The sequence below is a fragment of the Protopterus annectens genome, chromosome 1.part1 (genome assembly GCF_019279795.1).
Source record: "Protopterus annectens isolate FY-2018-M chromosome 1.part1, PAN1.0, whole genome shotgun sequence".
NCBI lineage: Eukaryota > Metazoa > Chordata > Ceratodontiformes > Protopteridae > Protopterus > Protopterus annectens.
In genome coordinates, this window is record NC_056726.1 from 945,433,654 (window position 1) to 945,454,114 (window position 20,461).

The 20,461-nt window shown below is 39.1% G+C and overlaps 1 protein-coding gene across 6 annotated transcripts in view; it reads right to left on the bottom strand.

Moving 5' to 3' along the window:
• Nucleotides 1-20,461, bottom strand: part of ASAP2 (ArfGAP with SH3 domain, ankyrin repeat and PH domain 2) — a 2,005,955-nt gene that overhangs the window by 23,082 nt on the left and 1,962,412 nt on the right. For all 6 annotated transcript variants that reach the window (XM_044079125.1, XM_044079114.1, XM_044079099.1 and 3 more), the window contains one exon: nt 17,564-17,689. In XM_044079125.1, the coding sequence (XP_043935060.1) occupies nt 17,564-17,689 (126 nt within the window). The remainder of the gene's footprint in view (nt 1-17,563; nt 17,690-20,461) is intronic.

Sequence of the window (20,461 nt, forward strand, 5' to 3'; positions counted from 1 at the left end):
CTGAAAAATTCCTTGGCTGTTATAGAGGCCAGAGGTAGAAGAGTTTGAAAGAAGGAAATGAGTGTTAAGGCATTGGGAGGAGGCAGTGATGCCAGCATATGCACAGTCTGTGTCCTGCATACCAGAAAAACATGGTCTTGAGAAGGAGTTAGAAAAGACTTCTTGACATTTATTGTGAGCCCCAGGCTTTGCAGAAGAGAAATGCAAAGTGAAGATTTTGCAACAGGATCTCTGGAGAGAATGCTTGAAAAAGAAGGTTGTCCAAGTAAGGGAATACTTGGATCTCCTGAATACTGCAAAAAGCAATCACAGGAGCGAGACAATTTGTGAATACTTAGGGACAGCACAAAGGGGAAAGTGGAGAACTGAAAATGCCAGGAAGCAACAGAGAAACATAAAAACATTCTAAAAGGGGATGGCTTGGGAAATGGAGATAAGCATCCTTGAGATCCAGAGACACTATGGAAGCCTGAGGAAGCAAAAGAGAAAAAGTCTGAAGGGATAACATTCAAAAGGAGGGCATCTTCAGAAAAGTGTGCCACCAATCAATGGGAGTCACCAACAAGACTTGGGGAGCATACTGTTGAATTTTAAACGGGACTTTTGGAATGATGGGAAGGGGAGGGAAAGTGTAAAGAAACATCCACTTCCAAGAAAAAGATAGGGCATCCATTTTCCAAACCAGGGGACCTGGAACTGGAACAAAATAGAGGAAATTGTCTGTTCAAAGGTGAGGCAAAAAGATCTATTTGAGGAGTACCACACTGGTGGACAATGTCCGGAGACACCTTTCTGTGAAGCATCCATTCATGTGATTGATAAGGACCTGCCACAATGTTTTGACCCGAGGGAAGGTAAACTGCCTGAACAGTCACTTGACACTGGATAGCAAGATCCCACACACTAGGAGTGCCAACCAACAAAGAAGATAAGATTTTGTCTCCCCTTGTCTGTTTATATACCACATCACTGTGGTATTGTCTGTAAATACCTTGAGAGGATCTCTGGAGAGAATGCTTGAAAAAGAAGGTTGTCCAAGTAAGGAAATACTTGGATCTCCTGAATACTGCAAAAAGCAATCACAGGAGCGAGACAATTTGTGAATACTTAGGGACAGCACAAAGGGGAAAGTGGAGAACTGAAAATGCCAGGAAGCAACAGAGAAACATAAAAACATCCTAAAAGGGGATGGCTCGGGAAATGGAGATAAGCATCCTTGAGATCCAGAGACACTATGGAAGCCTGAGGAAGCAAAAGAGAAAAAGTCTGAAGGGATAACATTCAAAAGGAGGGCACCTTCAGAAAAGTGTGTAGATGAGAGATGTCTAGAATTGGTCTCCAAGTACCCTCTTTTCTGAGTACTAGAAACATCCCGAAGTAAAAACCCCTTCCCCTTTGAGACACAGGCACCAACTGAATAGTACCTTGAATCAAAAGGTCCTGAAGCACCTCTGGAAAAGAGAAGACTTGTTTCTGAGGGGAATGAGGAATACCCTTGAAAGGGGGGAGGGATTTCCAAGCCATGAAATACCCCTGGCAAATAATAGACAGAACCCAGGAATTCTGAGTAATCTGCAGCCAGACAGGAAGAGAGAGAGAAAGGTGAAGAGAAAGAGGAAAGTGGCTAGGAAGAATAAGAAAGTAAGACAGCACCTGGTTTATCTGGAAAAGGAGACTTCTGAGGCACAGAAGTCTTAGCAGGAGGAGCCTGCTTACCACCTGTTTTGCCCTTAGAAGGGGTGTGAGATTGCTTGCAAACAATGGCTGGTTTATTGGGGTAGTTTCACTGAAATTTAGGCTCAAGAGAAACAAATACATGTTTTTTAAGTTTCTCTAAAGCGTTGCCCTTGTCTTAAAGGGACTTAAAACACTGCAGCAGCAGCTTCACCAAACAAGTGTTTATCATCAAGAGAGGCATCCATCAATTTAGCCTTCATATCACCAGGCAAAGGTTAAAGCTGAAGCCAAGAATACCTCCTCATCACTGACCCAAAAGCAGCTGCCCTAGAAGAAGCATCTGCTGCATCATAACTACACTTGATGGAATGACGAGTCACCTGGGTGGAAGTCCCTATTACGAAAAGGGCAGAAATGTTACTCTCAGAGTCTGGGAGATCAGAAATCACCTGACAGGGCTGGGATAGGAGAGCCAACAAAATGCCTGGACATAAGGGTCTACTAATTAATAGCCCTAAACACCAAGTAGCAGAGCCTTTCCATGGTCCTGCTATCTTTAACATAGGGCAGTAACTGGGGAGAAGGAAGCAGTTGAGAAAGCTTGTCAGAAGCTACAAAAAACACTGAGGAGTCAGCAGAAGAACACTTGTACAAAAATGTACGGTCCTCAGGCACCCTGTAGAATCTATCAGGTTTCTTGAGAACAGGGGGCTGAAAGTCTGCGGCCTTAGAAGCATTGGAAAATGCATCCAACAAGGCAGCCAGAACAGAAGGCACAGCAGAAGGTTTAGGATAATCCATCTGCACCAACTCATAATATCTTTTATGAACCTTTAGAAACCTGAGCACAGTCCCATTTAAAGAACTCAATCATTCTAGAGATCATGTCCCCAAGGGAAATTTCTTCAAAGGGAGTATCAGGAGTGGTAGATTCCTCTTCCTCTGATTCGCAGTCCAATGGAGAAGAGTAAGCAAGGGATTTCTCATCTGAATCTAGCTCCTCAGCGTAATCCTGGTACCTGGGTCTTTTTAGGAAGGTAGATGAGCGGGGGGGGGGGGGCTGGAACAGAAACTCCCTGAGGAGGTTTCAATGCCATCAAAGCACTAAACGAGCCCTGAGTGAAGGCCTGCCATTCTCTGTGGATCCTTAGGAAGAGGAGTAATATGTTTAGTTGTTTGCTTTTTGTTCAATGGGACATCTGTCTTATAAAATTTGGAAGGTTCTGACCCAGGACAGCATTCAATAATGGTAGTACCTGCTTCTTCTCTGACTAATATTTGAGGCACACCACTAAACCTCTTAGAGATAATCAGCTGTGGTTCCCGTTGAACATCTGAAATGGACATCTGCAATGCCTCCTTGGACGTGCTTAAAGTTGGATGCCTGCCAGCCTCCAACCTGTTCACGGCAGAGGAATCCCAATGATAAAGCTGGTTAAACCTCTGGCCATTCACTCACCTCTGAGGCTGAACAGCAGAAGATTCTGGCCCAGGCTTCTTGGTCTTCTTTTTCACTGATGGATGTCTCTCAGAGCGGGAAGTTCCCTACATCATGTCTTTTGCAAGAAGCTTAAGATGCTGGTTTTCAAGATAAAGCACCAAAGAAGAAAGTCTACTCTGAAGGGCTTTAGGTACAAAAGCCTGACAGATGGAACAGGACGTATCGTTGTACAAGACACCAAGGCAAAATTGTGGTGGTCTTTATGGGGAATCTTTCTCCCACACTGGCATTTGTCCTTGGATGACATGAAACCTCACAAGCAACAATAACAGAAAGATAAGTAAATATTAACCCCAATGGGATATTTATCTGGAAAAGCTTGGTGAACCAGCAATGGAACAGGCATTCAGACCGATGATCGAGAGATGGTGTTCGGACTGGCTGTAAAGAAGTTCTGAAGATGGTACATCTGGAATGTCAATTTATGCCCTATCCTAAGTGAGGAGCATACGTGTGATGGCGGACCTTAAAGCAACCTAAAGCCTTTGGAATACTGGCCGCACGTCAGGCCATCCTTGGCAGGGATCCCCATTATTATGAATACTGCAATAGTGAAATGAAAGGACATCTAGCTCTCCTCAAAGAGCAACTGGTTTGCACACTGGGCAGCATCACCACATAGGATAGCTGTAGATTACACTATGTAAGCATCCATCCCTCATCCCATTGCAAATAACTTCCATTCTATTCCCTTATAAAGTACATATTAAGGACATGCAACCATAGATGGGCAATTTCCTGCTATTTCTGCATCTATCTTGGTGGGCATGGGAATCCTCAGGCAATGTAGCAATTGTCTCATGTTCACTGACAACCACTTAATTCTAAAACAAATGAATTCAGTATGTGAGAGATGTAGCTACACAATGTCACTGGATGCAAGACTCTCACATACAGACACAAACAATGCCATACAGGTTTCTCAGTGACACACACACTGCACTTACTAAGGAGCAGACACATAGACCTACATATATGGAGGTGGTCACATATGACTTACCCAAACCTCAAAAGACTCCCAGACGCAGTCCTCAGACAATCCTCATGCACTGAAACAAGACAATTCCCACCACAACACATTTTATTTATTTTATTTGCATTTGTTTACTGGGATAGTCTAGCTGGGCCAGAAGTGCCCATTTTCAGTGGAGTCCCGGGAAGAAAATCTGCACATACAAGACATTTCACATACAATACAGAATTTACATTAATAAAGACATTTAGTACATATTATTGGCAGCTTATAAAAATTGGTGAAAAAACAGTACATAAATAATTATTCTCAAATCAATGACATTATATAAGCAATACAGAGTATATAAATGAGAACATTCCATGTGAGTAGTTTTCAGCTAGCAAAATTTATATAGAACACTTCATGCAGTGGGTGCAAAGTAGATATAGTAACTGATCAAAGACTAGGTACTTATAAACTTTTCACACCTTTAGGAGGTGAAAATATTAGTCCTATTGCAGGAATCAGCAAAATCGATGGATAATGTTGCAGATATAAGTGGTGGTATGGTATTAAGGTAGGGTGCGAGAGTACCTGAATGTCTCGCCTGGTTCAATGGTAGGTCTGTAAGAGTTAGGAAGAGAAGGAAGCAGACAAGAAGGATCAATGGTAGGACAATGACGGTTAGTAGAAGAGGGACATGGACATGGTGGAGTAAGTAAAAAGACAGGTTTATAAATATATAGGTACATAAAACTACATCTCATAGTGTCCAAGCCCCATATGGAGTAACACCACACAACAAAATATTTTGGTTATAGGAGACTGTTGTGGGACACACTAATGTCCCTTTCATCAGGCTGGACAAGGAAAAGGTTGCAGTTAGTTGCCTGTCAGGGGCCAGGATTCGCCACATCATGCAAGTACTCAAGTCACTAAACCCCAAGTACCAGTATGACTCCGTCAGTATAAATGGATCTGACTGAATGGCAGATGGCTGATCGGAAAATGTTCAACAGTAGTTCTGCGAATGCGCAGAATTGCAAACACAATGCAGCCAAAATATAAAATACCCCCCCCCTTTTGACCCATGGTAGTGCTTGTTTAGGTGGTAGAGTGGTCGGAAATGTTGAATTCTGAACTTTTTACAACATTCCGAGCGTTCAACCCCTGGAGCTTCGACGTATAGATTAGTGGAGAGTTTCAACCATCGGTCGCTTGGTCATATGAATGTAAACCAACTCAGTCATAGTCCACATGGGAGTTAATGACCTGAGACATACCTCCCAGGACTATGTGAAGAGAGGCATGATTGAGCTTTCAGAATGTGTCACAGGTGGGTATGAGCCTAGCACTGATCAGCATTCTACCACCTCCAAGGATGATGCCACAATACCAACAGAAAAAGACTGACTTTAATAATTTGATTAGCTCCTGGTGTCACTCCAAAAGGGTCCAATATATGTCAGCCTGGGAAAGCATGGCTTGACAGACCATGCTGCTTTGGCAGGGATGGGCTTTACCTGTCGCCACTAGGCTTTTGGATATTTTCCAAGACATTATTCATCCGTATATTCTCCTTTTTAGTCACTGCCAAACAGACAAAATCTGCTCAGGATAAGGTATTGCTCAATGCTAGCAGTCTCAACAAGCAACTACACACCCTGGAAGCACTCCTCAACATGCAGAATGCATCAGTGCAGTTGCTGAGACCTAGTTCAAACCCCTGTAAAGCACCCCAGCAGTCCAAGGTTATAATGCCTTTAACATGTTACGACTATAAAAAGGTGAAGGTGTATCATCTACATAACGGATAAGCACACCTCAAGACTGGTCAAACAATATCACATGCTTGAGCTATTCCATATCCAATTATCCACAGGAAAAAAGCTACAGGTCCCCAACATGAATTGGGAGAACCATACCTCATACCTAAATTTACTAGAATCACCTACCATTCAGTGCAATACCATACTCATGGGTGATTTCACCTACACTTTCATTAACTTAGAAGCATACCTGACTACTAACATACAGGCTCAAAGGTTTCTCGACTTTGTCAAGGCAAATGCCTTGGACAGCATTGTACCCCTCCCCAAGTGTAATGTCCTCACTGGTTAGATCAGATCACAAAGTGGTCTCCCTTGAAATAGCTAAAACTATAACCCCCACCTAACCCTAAAACCTTTAAGAATTTTGCCATAGTTAATTTCCAAGCTCCTCCAAACCCAGAAAACACATAAGCTTATGCAGAGGTATACACAAAAGCCCTTATTGACTATATAAATAACTGCATAGAAACAGCAGTATCAGAGTGGAATATGCCTAGGACAAACTGCAAAAACAAGCCGCCCTAGTGGATCCCCCAGTATAAATAGGTTGTACAACAAAAGAAAGAAATTCCTATCTAGAACTAAAAGAGAATGTGCACAACAGACCAAAATCTCCCTTGTTAGTCTAAACATGCAAATCAAGGGACTAGTTAAGTATTCATAAGTAGTATTCATAAGTTAATATTGAAATCATAAGTAGTATTCATAAGTTAATATTGAAACAAAAATAGCCTCCCAAGCTAAGGATAACTATAAGGCATTTTTCAGTTATGTCCACAATCTTAAGGGCGTAGATGTCATCATGTATACCGTCAGAAGATATAACAAACCTGCTGACCAATAAATTCAGCTCAAATTTCACCTCTGGTTACCCACCCAAGAAATACCCTCCACCATTCCTCTACGGTCATCTCAAAAGAATAGGTTGTCACTGCACTCTAAAGCTAAACACAGGACTTTAATGAATCCTGACAATGTCCCAGGATGCCTCTTAAATAACTTGAAACAGGACCTATCAGGCCCACTAGGATCTCTAGGGACAGCAACAGTCATCCCTCTACATAAATGTCGACCATCAACAGACGCAAGAAATTACAGACATTTAAGTATGATTGGTTTTATATGCAAGGCCATGGAAAGAATTATAACAGACCTGATAAATAAGATTGTAAACGTCCTAAAACAGGACAACCCATTTCAGCTTTGTCAAGGGCCGGCCATGCCTGCTCAGTCTGGTGGACTTCTTTGAGAAAGTCGCTAGGCCCATGGATGATTGTAAAACAGTGCATACCACCTACCTTGACATACCTAAGGTATTTGACACAATTCTCCACTTTGGTATTATAAATAAACTCACAATATTGGGTGTAAATACCAACATCACCAGATGGATAGCCAAATGGCTCATGGACAGGGCACATGTTGTTAGCGTGAGAGAATCCAGATCCAACAGGCCAGTTACTAGTGGTGTACCACAGAAATCGGTGCTCGGACCTTCTTTGAAGTCAAGGCTATTGTAGAAGGCCTTTGGCTAACTAAGTTTGCTAATGACTGCAAGTTGGGGAGTAATCATTGAACCTCCCAGCGATGTAACTATTCTTTAGAAGGGTCTGACTCAGAGAAATGATTAGTGTCAGAGTCATGGTGTAATACTAAATGTAAAAAAAATAACTGTACCCTTTGGGAAGTCAAATGCCCTTGCAAATTACAACGTTGATACCACACCCCTAAGAGTAGAATCAGAGGTGAGAGATACGCAGATAGCCTGAACTTTGACTCCCATGTGTCCACAGTGGTGAGAAAATCCTTAGCTGTGAAGTAAAAGCATGCCATCCAGACCCAAAGAAGTTGTAGTCCCACTGTATTCAGCCTCATCAGATCAATAATTGAGTACAATGATCCTTTTAGCATGTACCTGACCAGGCACTTGCAACAGCTGGAGTAGCCTCAGACGTTTCTTTAAAAAAAAAAAAAAAATACAGGGTGTAAACAACATGTCCTATGCAGATCAACTAAAAGGCCTATTCCTTTACTCTGTCTCCTACCCATTATTAAGGGGTGATCAATGCCTAACCAATATGGCATTCTCAAAACTAGCCGTGATGGAAATGTTGAGCATTCGCAAGACAAACTGCACAACGGTCCCCCAATCCAAGGATCTAAACCTGGTCTGTGATGTGAACAAAACTTGCTGGAGACAAACATGTTTCAGAGATTATGCCATCTTAGCTAACTAGACACACATTTATGGATTGTCAAAAATTAAATGTATATTGGGAAGAGAGGTATGTTTTTAACTGGTTATGGTCTGATAATTGTTCTTTTAACTAGATCAGTAATACTGTTGAATGCTCCGTTTCCTTTATCTGTAAAAAGCCAAACATCAAATGTTCTGGAATCTCATGGCAGTAGCTAGAAAAGTTATTACAAATAAAAATGGAAATATAATTCAGTTCCTACATTCAAAGAACTTTAACAGCAAAACTAAGAAAAACTGAAAAAGAAGTGATCAGAATAAGATCTATAAAGTGTACTAAAATTTTTAGTGTTTGGGACAGCTTTGAAATGTTGCTACTGCAATATCAAGACTATTAATGTGTTAATTGTATAAGATTACCTTGATTATTTTCCACAGCAGGAGTTGTTAGTTGAAAGGGTACATTGTGTGCATGCTCCAAACCTGGCTATAAGAAAGCAACCTATACCTTTAATAGTAAAGCTGCAATCCTACTAGCAGAAGGGGTAAATTCTGACAAAACTGTGGCAGAAGGACAAAATACTAAAAGTGGAAGATGGCAGAGTGTTTGTGGATAATGATTACTCATTGTACACCAAGCAGAAGAGGAGTAAATTCATTCCACTGTTTGAGAGAATGTCAAGATGCAAGTGTGAGATTCAACCTGCTGTACCCAGCTGTCTTCAAGGTATTCTTCCCCGGATAGACAAAATAATTTTCTGATAAAGTACATGCTAAGGAAGAAATACACAAGTTTGCTGAACAAAAAGGGAGCTGTGAAACAAAAAGAGAATGCTTCTGGTAATAAAGACCACAGAGAGACAGTACCTGTGAAACTTTTTCCAGTGTTTTCAACAAAAAATGTTGGACAGAAGGAAGGGAGCATGAGAGCTGACTAGAAGAACTGAGAGTACAATGAAAATGAAGCAGGTAGAGATGAATAATAATAACACCAGTAATTTAATGTGGGATTACAGTGCAATAACTATGTTTGTGAAATATGACAGAACAAGAAAATCTGTAAATACTGGACTTTTTCAGAATCAGTTGGATTTGTGGGGGACTCTAAAGTATATTCCCTACTTCATGTCATTAATGTTCAGAAAAATGCTTTGGGGAGGGGAAACGGGGAGAAAGTACTGTTTTTGTTGTGTATGGTTTTCTTTGCATGTTACAAGATGCATTTTTCTCAGTTATTTTTAAATGTAATGGGGACTGTAAATAGGTGCTGCTTTTGTTTTTTTTTCTTCCTTTCTCTCTCCCCCTTCTTTTTCTTCTTGTACCGTTTTAAGAAATGTAGGCACAGCAATCTAAAAAAAAAGCTTGGTTTAAAGAGTATGACAAAAAATGAATGTGATTACTCTCATTCTTGCAGGGGGGTGAGACTGGATTAAGGACCTTAGATTGATTTAGTTACAAGCTTTAAAAGAAAGCAAGTAAATTAAAAAGAATATTAAATATTATGAGGCTTTTTATTGCAAATGAATATATGCTTCTAGCATCTCTGTGTCTGGCCCTCATGTCTCCATGGAAACAATCTGATAAAAAGAAACTGACTGTCTAGTTCTTATGTCTCCATGCAGATAATCTGATAAGGAGAAATTGGCGGTCTGGTTCTGTCTCCATGGAGACAATCTGACAATGAAAAATTGGTTACAGTTTGATGAAGAGTGACTGGCTGTGAAAAAAAAAAAGAAAAGAGAAACTGGCTAGGAGAAAATGTTCTCTGAAAGCATTCAGGGGTTTTCCCAGCTGGAAGAGCTATAAAGATGAGACAAAATCAGTCAGCACTTGGTAGAAGCACAGGCGGCACCATACGTCTTAACATGATAACCTTTCTTTTAGGTTAACTTAAGTCTAACAATGTGGCTGTCAGTTTGGGACTTCTTTCCCTATTGGGGGGGGGGGGGACTTCAATATTTGAAGATGTATATAGCTTTCTGCGTTAATATTAAATTAATAGGTTTTAGGCAGGTTGTTTGTTTTGGGCTTTCAGTAAAACAAAATGTTCTGTTAGATGTGACTTGGGCTGAAGTGGATATGACAAAAAACAACTATATAAAAGTTCAACCTGCAAGTGATTACATGTAACACAAAAGCCAAAGGTATTATACATAAAAAGTGGTAATAACTTGTTAATACAATGATGGTTATTCAGTGGAATACCTGCAACAAAGGAAAAGAGAAGTACTTACAGTAATTGCAAGAGGAGCTCCAACTGTGATAGAAGAGGATAAAAAAGAATAATTATGGCAGACTTGTAGTGCTAAGGGGCTACTGGAAAGGGAGGAGAATTACATTGGCATGTATTTATAGCCCATCTAAAACTGTTATAATGGAGCTTAAGAAAATTCTGGGAGAAATAATCAGTTTTCAGCAAGGAATACTACTTATAGGTGGGGACTGGTATTTGATTTGTAGCAGAGATGATACCCTTGGGGGGAGGGGCAGAAGGGAAAGTATAACAATGGAGGGTATATTTTTGCAGAAAGTTATGAAAATATTTGGCATGGAAGATGTCAATTCAGTAATAGGAGTTTGGACTGAATTTACATTTACTGCCCCAGATATAAAACTAGGCTAGTCAGAATTTACATTTCAGAGGAACAAGTGCATTTAACTGAAGGTCTTGATACGTACCCAATAACTATTTCAGATCACGCACCAATAATAATTAAAATTAAAACACAGGGTAATGACATAAAAATGAGACATTGCCGCTTTCCCACCTATCTGTTGAAAAGAGAGGAATTTAAGAAATGGGTGGAAAAGATTATTCAGGAGCTATTCAAGAGGATAGAAATTACTTCTAAAAATATAGCTAGTGAGTGGGATAAAATTAAGGTGGAATTTAAAAACAGGGTAGAAATAAAAGAAAGGGAGCTATGGCTAAGAAGTAACAAGAATTATTTAGATAGACTAACAAATATTAAAGTACTGCAGAATAAGGGGAATCTCACAGAACAAGAGGAGGATCAGCTCTAGAATGCTAAGCAGAACATAAAGGATTACCTCGATAATATACATGACTTTAGAAAGATTGCTGTTATGCAACTGTTTTTTTGAAAATAACACTAGAGCACAAAACTTTTAGCACAATGACTCAGGCAACAGAAAGTAGAAAGGGCAGTCACCAAGCTTAGGGAGCTATAACAAGGAAGGTAAAAAGAGATCCCATAGAGATATTAGAAATATTTCAGAAATTCTATGAAAGTCTGTTAAGAAATATGGAAATCAAAAAAAGATACAAATGGACATGTTTATGGAAGAATTAAATATTATTAATGGTTAGTATAGGAGGAGATGAAATAAAAATTGTGATGTACAACCAATCTACAGGAAAGTCCCTAGGAATATATGGTATTCCTTTGGAAGTTTAGAAGCTGGGAAGGAAAAAACTGATAAAGGTCTGGAAGGTTTTGTTTAACAGTATTTTAAGAGGAGAAGAAGTGCCTACACCCTGGAAGAAAGCAGTGTATCTGTAATACATAAAGAGGGTAAAGATTCATCAGATCCAGCTTCATACAGGCCCATTTCAATACTCTTCTTCTTTTTTCGGCTTTTCTGGGTTAGGGGTTGCCACAGTGGATCATCTGTCCGCTCATGATTGGCAGTGGAGTTTTACAGTGTCGAGTTGCCAGTCCGGCGCCCAACTTCAATACTAAACCATGATTATAAATGTGTTCATGTCTATAATGGTTAAAAGAATGAAAGAATGACAAAAGTAATGCCAAAATTGATAGATATGGATCAATGTGGTTTTTGTGGAGATTTGACAACACTAACAGAACAATGATGCTACAGAGCGAAGTAGAATGTAAGAAAATACCATTGTTGTTTTTAGTCTTGATGCAGAGAAAACCATATAACAGAGTATGCTGAGACTTTATGAGCAGGACAATGGAAGCATTTGCATTTCCTGAAAAAAAAAATAAACTGTTGACTTAGGAGGATATATGAGGGATCAGATGTGAAAATTAATGTGGGTGGGGTCCACTCTGATAATTTCTTCTTCAGCAGAGGAACCAGGCAGGGGTCCTCTTTCCCCTTTGTTATCTGCATTATATTTAGAACAATTAGCAAAGAAAATAAGAGACTCAGAAACTCAAGGATATAATTGGTATGGTAGGCAAGAAAAGCTGTCTCTATTTGCAGATATTATTTTTATACCTGACAAAACCATAAAGAGACATTACAGTGTTGTGGAACATTTTGAGACAGTTTCAAATCTTTTTGGGATACAAAACTAATGAAGCTAAAACAAACGCAATAGTGGTAAATTATGTACCCACACATAAATTGGTTCAGCAATATCCATATTTATGGGGATATGATAAAAATGAAGTATTTAGGAGTACAGAGTAAAAATGATTCTGGTGTTGCAGCTAACGATATGTGGGAAGAGACAGAACAAAAGATAATACAAAAACTGAGAAAAGGAAGCTTTGTTATATGGATAGTAAGATAAAATTAAGTCCCATTAGTCTTATACACAGGTCAGGCATATTTTTTATCAACCAGAGGAGAAGTTGTGGATAGCAATTAATAAAGAGCTGAAGGACTTTATCTGGGAGGGGACGATGGCAAAATTCAAGTGGGATAAGCTGATTCTTTCAGTAGAACAGGGCAGATTGGGATTACCCAATTTGAAGGGGTATTTTAGAGCTACAAAGTTAAGGCTCCCATATACAGCACAAGCAAAAAACTACAATTCAAAGTGGAAAGTGGTGATAATGAAACAGAGATGAAGCTCAAGAAACTAGGAAAGACTGGGATTTTGTATGCAGGCCTTTAGAGAGAATAACAATCATACAGAATATTATATCCATAAAGTAGCAGAAAGTATCCTAAGAACTAAGCCAACACAAGAATGGATAAAGGAGATTCTGCCAATATGGATGACTGCAATTAGGGATACAGACAACAGACAAGAGGGGGATGAAATGTATTGTAGAAAACTGGCAAAGGAACCAAGGTATTGGGAGCAGATAACTAGAGAGGGTAGGATGATAGAATGGGAAGATGCCAAGAATTTGGAGGTTACAGATTACCTTCCCTATCAAGGACTAACATTAGAGTACAGGTAAAGACAAGAAAATGAGGGGGGGGGGCTAAACAAAAGACCGGCACTGGTAGAGATTTCAGTAGAATCTAGAACAGAAGCTGCCATTAAAAAAGGAATAATTAAGAGAACATACAAAATATTGCATGATAACTATAAGAATCAATCAGAGGAGGTCAGACAGGATTAGGAAAAGAGATTGGATAAGCAATTCACAAATAAACAATGGCAGGATATATGTATGCCTCCCAAATATGCAACAAAATCTAGAAGATTTAGGATTTTTGCCTGGAAATGTTTACATAGATATTTTCATACCCCAAGTAGAGTCCAGAGAATTTTTCTTCAGATAGACGGCAAATGTTGGAGGTGTGACGGGGAAGAAAGATGCAATTAGGAACATATTTTCTGTGAGTTGGGTGAGCTGGCAGAATTTAAGGATTCCCTGTGGAATGCACTGTTGCAGATGCTGGGTGGGCAGATTGGTGTGCCGAGAGAGATGATTTTTCTGAGCTATTGATACAGAATCAGAACTGCCTGTACATGGTAAGGCCTTGCTGTATCTAATTATGGTGGCTGCCAAAAAAGCAACTACTAGAAAATGTAAATCAAAATGTAAACCAACTGTACTAGAAGTAGTGACTATAGTGAAATTTTTGTATGTGGTAGAAAAGCATACAAGTGGTTACACAAAAGACTGGCACTGGTGCAGATTTTAGTAGAATCTAGAACAGAATTGAGATCTTTAGAAAAGGGTAGGAGCAAACTACATAGGAAACAATGGAAGGTGTGGGAACAATAAATACAGGGGAAGAATGAGGTTTAAAAGAAGGCAGGACTTAAATAAGCTGTGTAATGTTTGACTGAAAATGATTGGGTAGATTTTAAGTGATGTATAATGTTTGTAACTGGGAGTGTGTCAGTATGATTTGTGATGTAAAATGTGTGCAATTAGGACTGTGCCGGTGTGGTTTGTCTTCATTTGTACAGGTGTATGACTGTCGTAAGTGATGGTGTAATAAAGATGTTTCTTGTTTAAAAATAGAAAGGGCAGGAATTGAATAATTTGTGTAATGTTGCTTAGGTTATATGATGTACAACAATATATGTGAAGTATGTTGTGTCTTTCGGCTTTTTCCCAGTTATGGGTCGCCACAGCAGAACTCCGGTCCGCTAATGATTGGCAGTAGATTTTTATGTGCCGAATTGCCGGCCCTGACGCACAACCTTCAACGAAGGTACGCCCATTCACGCATGTCTCCTACACAGAAGACGCTCTAGCTGAGAATTGAACCAGACAGTGTCTTACTGTGAGGCGACAACGCTACCACAGCACCACCACGAATACTACAACAATATATGTGAAGTATAATGTTTATAAATGTGAACTTGTTAATACAGTTTGATTACTTATAACATATAAATGTAAATTGGCCTGTCACAAGTGTATAAAAAAGACTACTTTGATGATTCAATATATTCTTAATGTATAACAAAATGTGATGTTGAATTTCTTCCTTTCTGTGTAATATTGTAAATATGTTAAATTAATAAAAATTAAAAAAAAAGAGGTCACCCCTTCTCTGGAACAGGTTTCCTAGTCACATAAAACAAAGCTCTTCTCCTGACTCTCTTCAAATGCAGTTTGGATCACTGCATGGGGAATCATAAATTTACTCCTGGGGTGGCATCTATGTCCCTTATGGAAAGAGGCAGTTTATAAAATACTTAAAGGCATAGGTACAAACCTAAGCCATCCTTTATCCCTTAGGGACTGAGAATCAGGTAAAATTGGGGCTATGCTTGTAATGGCTCTTGAGCTATTAGCCTAGTAATCTCCTATGAACAAGAGGTTATAGCTAGAGAGTGGGATAAATTAAAAGAGTTTAAGAAAGGGGTAGAATTTAAAGAAAAAGGGATGGTTAAAAAGTAACAGGAATTTATTTAGAGGGTCTGACAATGGTTGAAGAATTGCAGAACAAGGGGAATCTCACAAAAAAGAAGAGAAACAACTGCAGAGTGCTAAAGGGAAAATAAGAGAGTATGTGGATAATATGCATGAGTTTAGAAAAACTGCTGTTAAGCAAAGGTTTTTAATAACTCCAGAGCAAAAAAAAATTTAGCACAACAATTTAAGCAACAGAAAGTGGAAACGGTTGTTGCCAAACTCAGGGAGCCAATAACAAGAAAATAACAGATCCTGTAGAAGTATTAGAGATATTTTGGAAATTTTATGAATAATTGTGTAAAGCAGAGAAATGTGGAAATCAATAAAGAAAGAGCACAAATGGAAATATTTATAGAAGACTTAAGTATGGCAATGTTAGAGGTACATAAGGATCAACAATTTTACAGTTAAGATAGGAGGAGATGAGATAAAAATGGTGACACATAATCAATCAGCAGGAACCTCTCCAGGAATAGATGATATTCCTACAGAAGTCTGGAAGCTTGGAAGGAAAAAGGTGATAAACATCTGGAGTGTTTTAACGGTATTTTAAAAGGAGGAGAAGCACCAGCATCCTGGAAAAAAGCTGTGGTGGTTGAAACATCTAAAGATGGAGAAGATCCCTCAGACCCAGCTTCCTACAGACCCATTTCAATTTTAAACAAACATTATGAAGAGTTTGTCTTTAATAGCTAAAAGAACAGCAAAGGTGTTGCCAAATTAATAAATATGGATCATTTTTTAAGGGGAGGCAAACATTTGACAACATTAATAAAACAATGATGACCCAGAGGGAAGCACAGTATAAAAATATTGCTGTTGCTGGTAGGTCTTGATGCAGAGAAAGCATTCAACAAAGTAAGCTGATATTTCATAATTCGAGCACTGGAAGCATTTGCATTCCCTGATACAATAATAAGGTTAATTAGGAGGACATATGAAGAATAGCAGGTTTCCTTTCTGACAAGTTGTGACTGAACAGAGGAACCAGGCAGGGGTGTCCTCTTTCCACTTTATTTGCTTTATATTTAGAACCATTGGCAAAGAAATGAAGGTGTCTGAAATTTAAGGATATAACTGGCATGATAATCCAGAAAACGCTGGCTTTATTTGCAGAAATTTTGTTCATGATAAAACCAGAATAGGACATCTCAATGCTGCGGAACATTTTGAGACAGTTTCGAGTCCTTTTGGGATAAAAAAAATGAATGAAGATAAAACAAAGGCTGTTAGCTGTAATCTATGTTCCCACACATGGATTAATCCAGCAATACCTATAGTTATGGGGAGAAGATAAAAAGAAGTACTTAAGTATGGATTAAAAAGGATTCTGTTATGGCAGCTAAGGATATGTGGGAAGAGACTAAACAAAAGATAGTACAAAAACCATGGCTAGATTGGGACTTTTTCCTATGTACCTACAGCCATTCCCCTGTTAGCTTCTGAGCATCAAGCAAACTCCTGCTATGGTAATCCTAATGCAGCTGAATACTTCCACCTAGTGATGTTTTTCAATGACGTATGAGCACTCCTTTTGTTGGACCCATGCTTCCACCTGTCCATATGTACACAGCAGCACTTCTTCATCTTTCCCAGATGGTACTCCAGAGATAAAACCAAACCAACTCTCTGTTTCCTAGATGGGTGAACTGGCAACTGCAACTCACTCCTCTCTCTCCTCTAGCCAGTTCCTCCAGAGTCCAGGCTGCTAGTCAACTTTGAGTCAACCACAGCATCACAAAGACTTTATTCATCTGCACCATGGAGCTGACATGACTTCACGTATTTTGGAGTTAAATGTGAGAATAAGGATTTCCTGCATGGGTTGAAATAAATCAGTTCTACTTTTCAGAAGAGTCTGTAAATGTACTGTAGCTCAGGCTACAAATACCATGAGATTTTTAAGCTGTTCTGCTATGTATATCAAGTGAAACTGAAAGATGTTCTGAGTTAACCAGAGGATTCCTTTCATCTGTGTCCGAGTAACAAATAAGCACAATGGTTTTGCAATGTTGAATAATATGGAGTATGACACCAAACCATAAAAGACTGGGTCACGAGCCACAGTGCTCTGTAAGCTTCACGTGTGCAATGCAGTGATTGATCTGATGTAGCTGTCTGTAATACCTGAATGGGAAAAGTCAACTCAAATGCTTTAAGATAACATTTCATGGGATAGAGATCCCAAGAGAATTGTGGACAGTTTTGTCACATGCAGAATCACACAGTCGAACCCTTGCTGAATGTACTACTCCAAGAGCTACTAGTACAGTACGTATGATAATGTATTATCCATTTCTACTTCTTTAGCCTCCTTTACAAAGTATGTTACAGCCGGTTTCAGATACTTACCCACCACTCTTGATCTTCCTCTCCATCTACTATAATGATCTCACCCTCTACAAACGACAGCTCGTCTGGGTTGTCTGCCTCACACTTATAAAGTGCTTTCACTCTTTTGGGCTTCTGTTTTGGCAGCTGTTAATACAGAAATAGAAAACATGAAGTACAAACAAGTAAATGGCAAATAACTTTTGCAGTCTTTTGACAGTATCACTTTACTGACTGAGGATGGAATAATCTTGTTGGCCCTTTCTAGAATTACATTAACTGATCCACTGTTATGGAGGATTTTTTAGCTTCCAATTCCACAAAAATCTAATCTCTTACCTGCCAAGGACTGCCTTCATGCTTTGTCTCAGTACAGAAGTAGTGAAAACACTTAGAACAGAATTCCCCATCATTTCTGCACATAACTTATTCTTTGCTCCAAATTTCAAAATAGAATTTCCTTCTATCTCACAAATAACTGTCTCTCATTTTACCCTCACATAGCTTTAAAAGTGTCTTCTGGCATAAAATAGATACGTAAGTACATATCATAACAACTGATCTCTGAGAAGGCTCCCAGCTGCAGGCATGGAGCTAGGGTTTCCTTCCAAAGATCCCTCTCATGCCAAATTCTTTCTAAGACCTCAGGCTTCCCCATCAAATCATACCGTGGCGCAGCTACACTAAATCAGGAGAATGCTGTTGCCTGATGGTGACCAGTTTTGACCCCCCCCCCCATGAAATAAGAGACAGCTTCTATCTATCTATCTATCTATCTATCTATCTATCTATCTATCAAAGATTAGAATATCCATAGTTGGAAATCTGCCTGAAATAGCTGCATGGACTTTCTTAACAGAAGGGGGTGGCAGATGAATGCCTGCTGTTTCAGGGCTCCATAATATGGGAATATAATTGATCTGCTCCATGTTAAAAAAGTTCAGAAACCTGGGGAATATATTTATTGTCTGAAAATACTTAGTAAGAGATCCTTGGCTGCAAGTTGGGTAATAATAATAAGGTTAATTCAGTACAAACATATTGGTTTATTTTTATTTTGTTGTTTGGAACAGAAGTTCAGATGTACAGTATTTGTGAAACATGCAGAAGCTGACCCTGCACTCATTGCTGAAAGAACTTGGGAGATTTCAGGATGGGATTCTGAGCAGGGCTGTAGGATAAACAGCAGCTGAGGGAACTGAGCGACAGGATGTTGCAGCCATGTACTGTCAATGGCATATAAAAATAAGTCATTTTCCCATAGGTTTCTTGGAATGCCTTGATTTATTTGAACCTCACTGAGAAATGGGGACAAGCCCACTCACACTATGGACTATGACACAGCAATATTCACAGTGTCGCAGACTAGATTTGTACTAATATGGAAAAGGTCTACTAACAGCTGCAGTATTCATAGATTAATTAAGAGCATTTTAAACAGCTTACCAAACCATTATTTTAGCAGTCAGGCTAAAGAGATGTGGATTTCGTGAAGGTCTGTGCAACTGCTTTAGCTGTTACCTAAAGGATCACAGTTTCAGCAAAAGAAACCCATCCAGAAGACAGAATGGAAGCTCCTAGCATATTGGCATCTTTGACTTGCCAGAAGTTTGGTATGGTAAAAAATAATTCATAATGTGAATGTACAGAGTGATCATTTTCTTCAACTTTGTCCAAGTTCGTGAACCCAAGCATTTGCACAAGTAATCAGTTAAAAAAAAAACACTTTCAAACAAGCAAGGATAAATATGAAATTAAACATAAACATGTAAACAAATAAGGATACATAAAACTGTAAAAGAACAAATAAACAGATAAATAATTAGAACAGTAAAATAATACGGGTAACTAGAAACACCAAAATCAATGCAGAACATGGCTAGTCATTAGAATGACTGCAAAACCAAGTCCACAACTGTGATAAGCCTTTTTATGCATGCCTGTGCTGATTTAAAACAATGTTCTGCCCTTTGGTAATCTTTTAGTTATAACACATGAAGCAAGTTTTATTTTGGTGGGAGGGAGGAGAGTAAAGCTGCCTTTGCTGTGTCTGACTGCTAGAGGCTACTTAGCATAACTCATTTTTATTGGCCAGCATGCACTTTGCCCTATATTGTCCTATATTGTGTTTTTCTAGATTTTTTCTTTAAGTTGAGTTGGTCTGCTCTTGTCTGAGAACTTAAACCATTTGACTGCAAAATCATGTAATGTCTGGGATAAGCTGGGACATTTGTAGCATCACGGCAGGGAGTACTACATAGTAACAAGTAGCTGGTTTCCGGTTTTATTTTATACTCTTCTGTGATCCTGAGCTGTCACCCTTAAATGATTCTGGTTTTCACCTAGTCTTGCTTATTTATTACAGGAAGCACTATCTGGCCCCGTGCTGCCCTTGCATGTGTGCTTCTATTGCAATGCATGTACAACAGATCCATATGGTACCCTGTGTTAATTGTGAAAGTACAGACACTGTGATTTCATTGCTATACTGTTATATTGTACTTGTTGCTGCCTAACCAGTACTAACATATTTCCAAATTACCTTACAAATTACTGCCGTATTACCTGTGGCACCAGTGCCTACCATCTCACTGACATAATACTTCGTGGCATCTGTGTCTGTCACCTCCTGGACATAAACATCATGCACATCCAAGCCAATTGCCTCTTGACAGACTACTTAATGGTATCAAGCACCTGCTATTTTACTGACGTTTAGTACTGTACTGCTCTTGAATTATACTGTTTTTAATATTACCTTTTTCACTTGTGGGTACAGTTATTACTGTATTTCTAGTAAAACATATATTTTACACTGTGATGTAGCTATCTTTTTTCATCTGCCGGTCCTAACAGACTAGTGCATTTTTATTTCTTTATTTTTTTTTTTTTTTTTTGCTTTTGTTTATCAGGTTTATC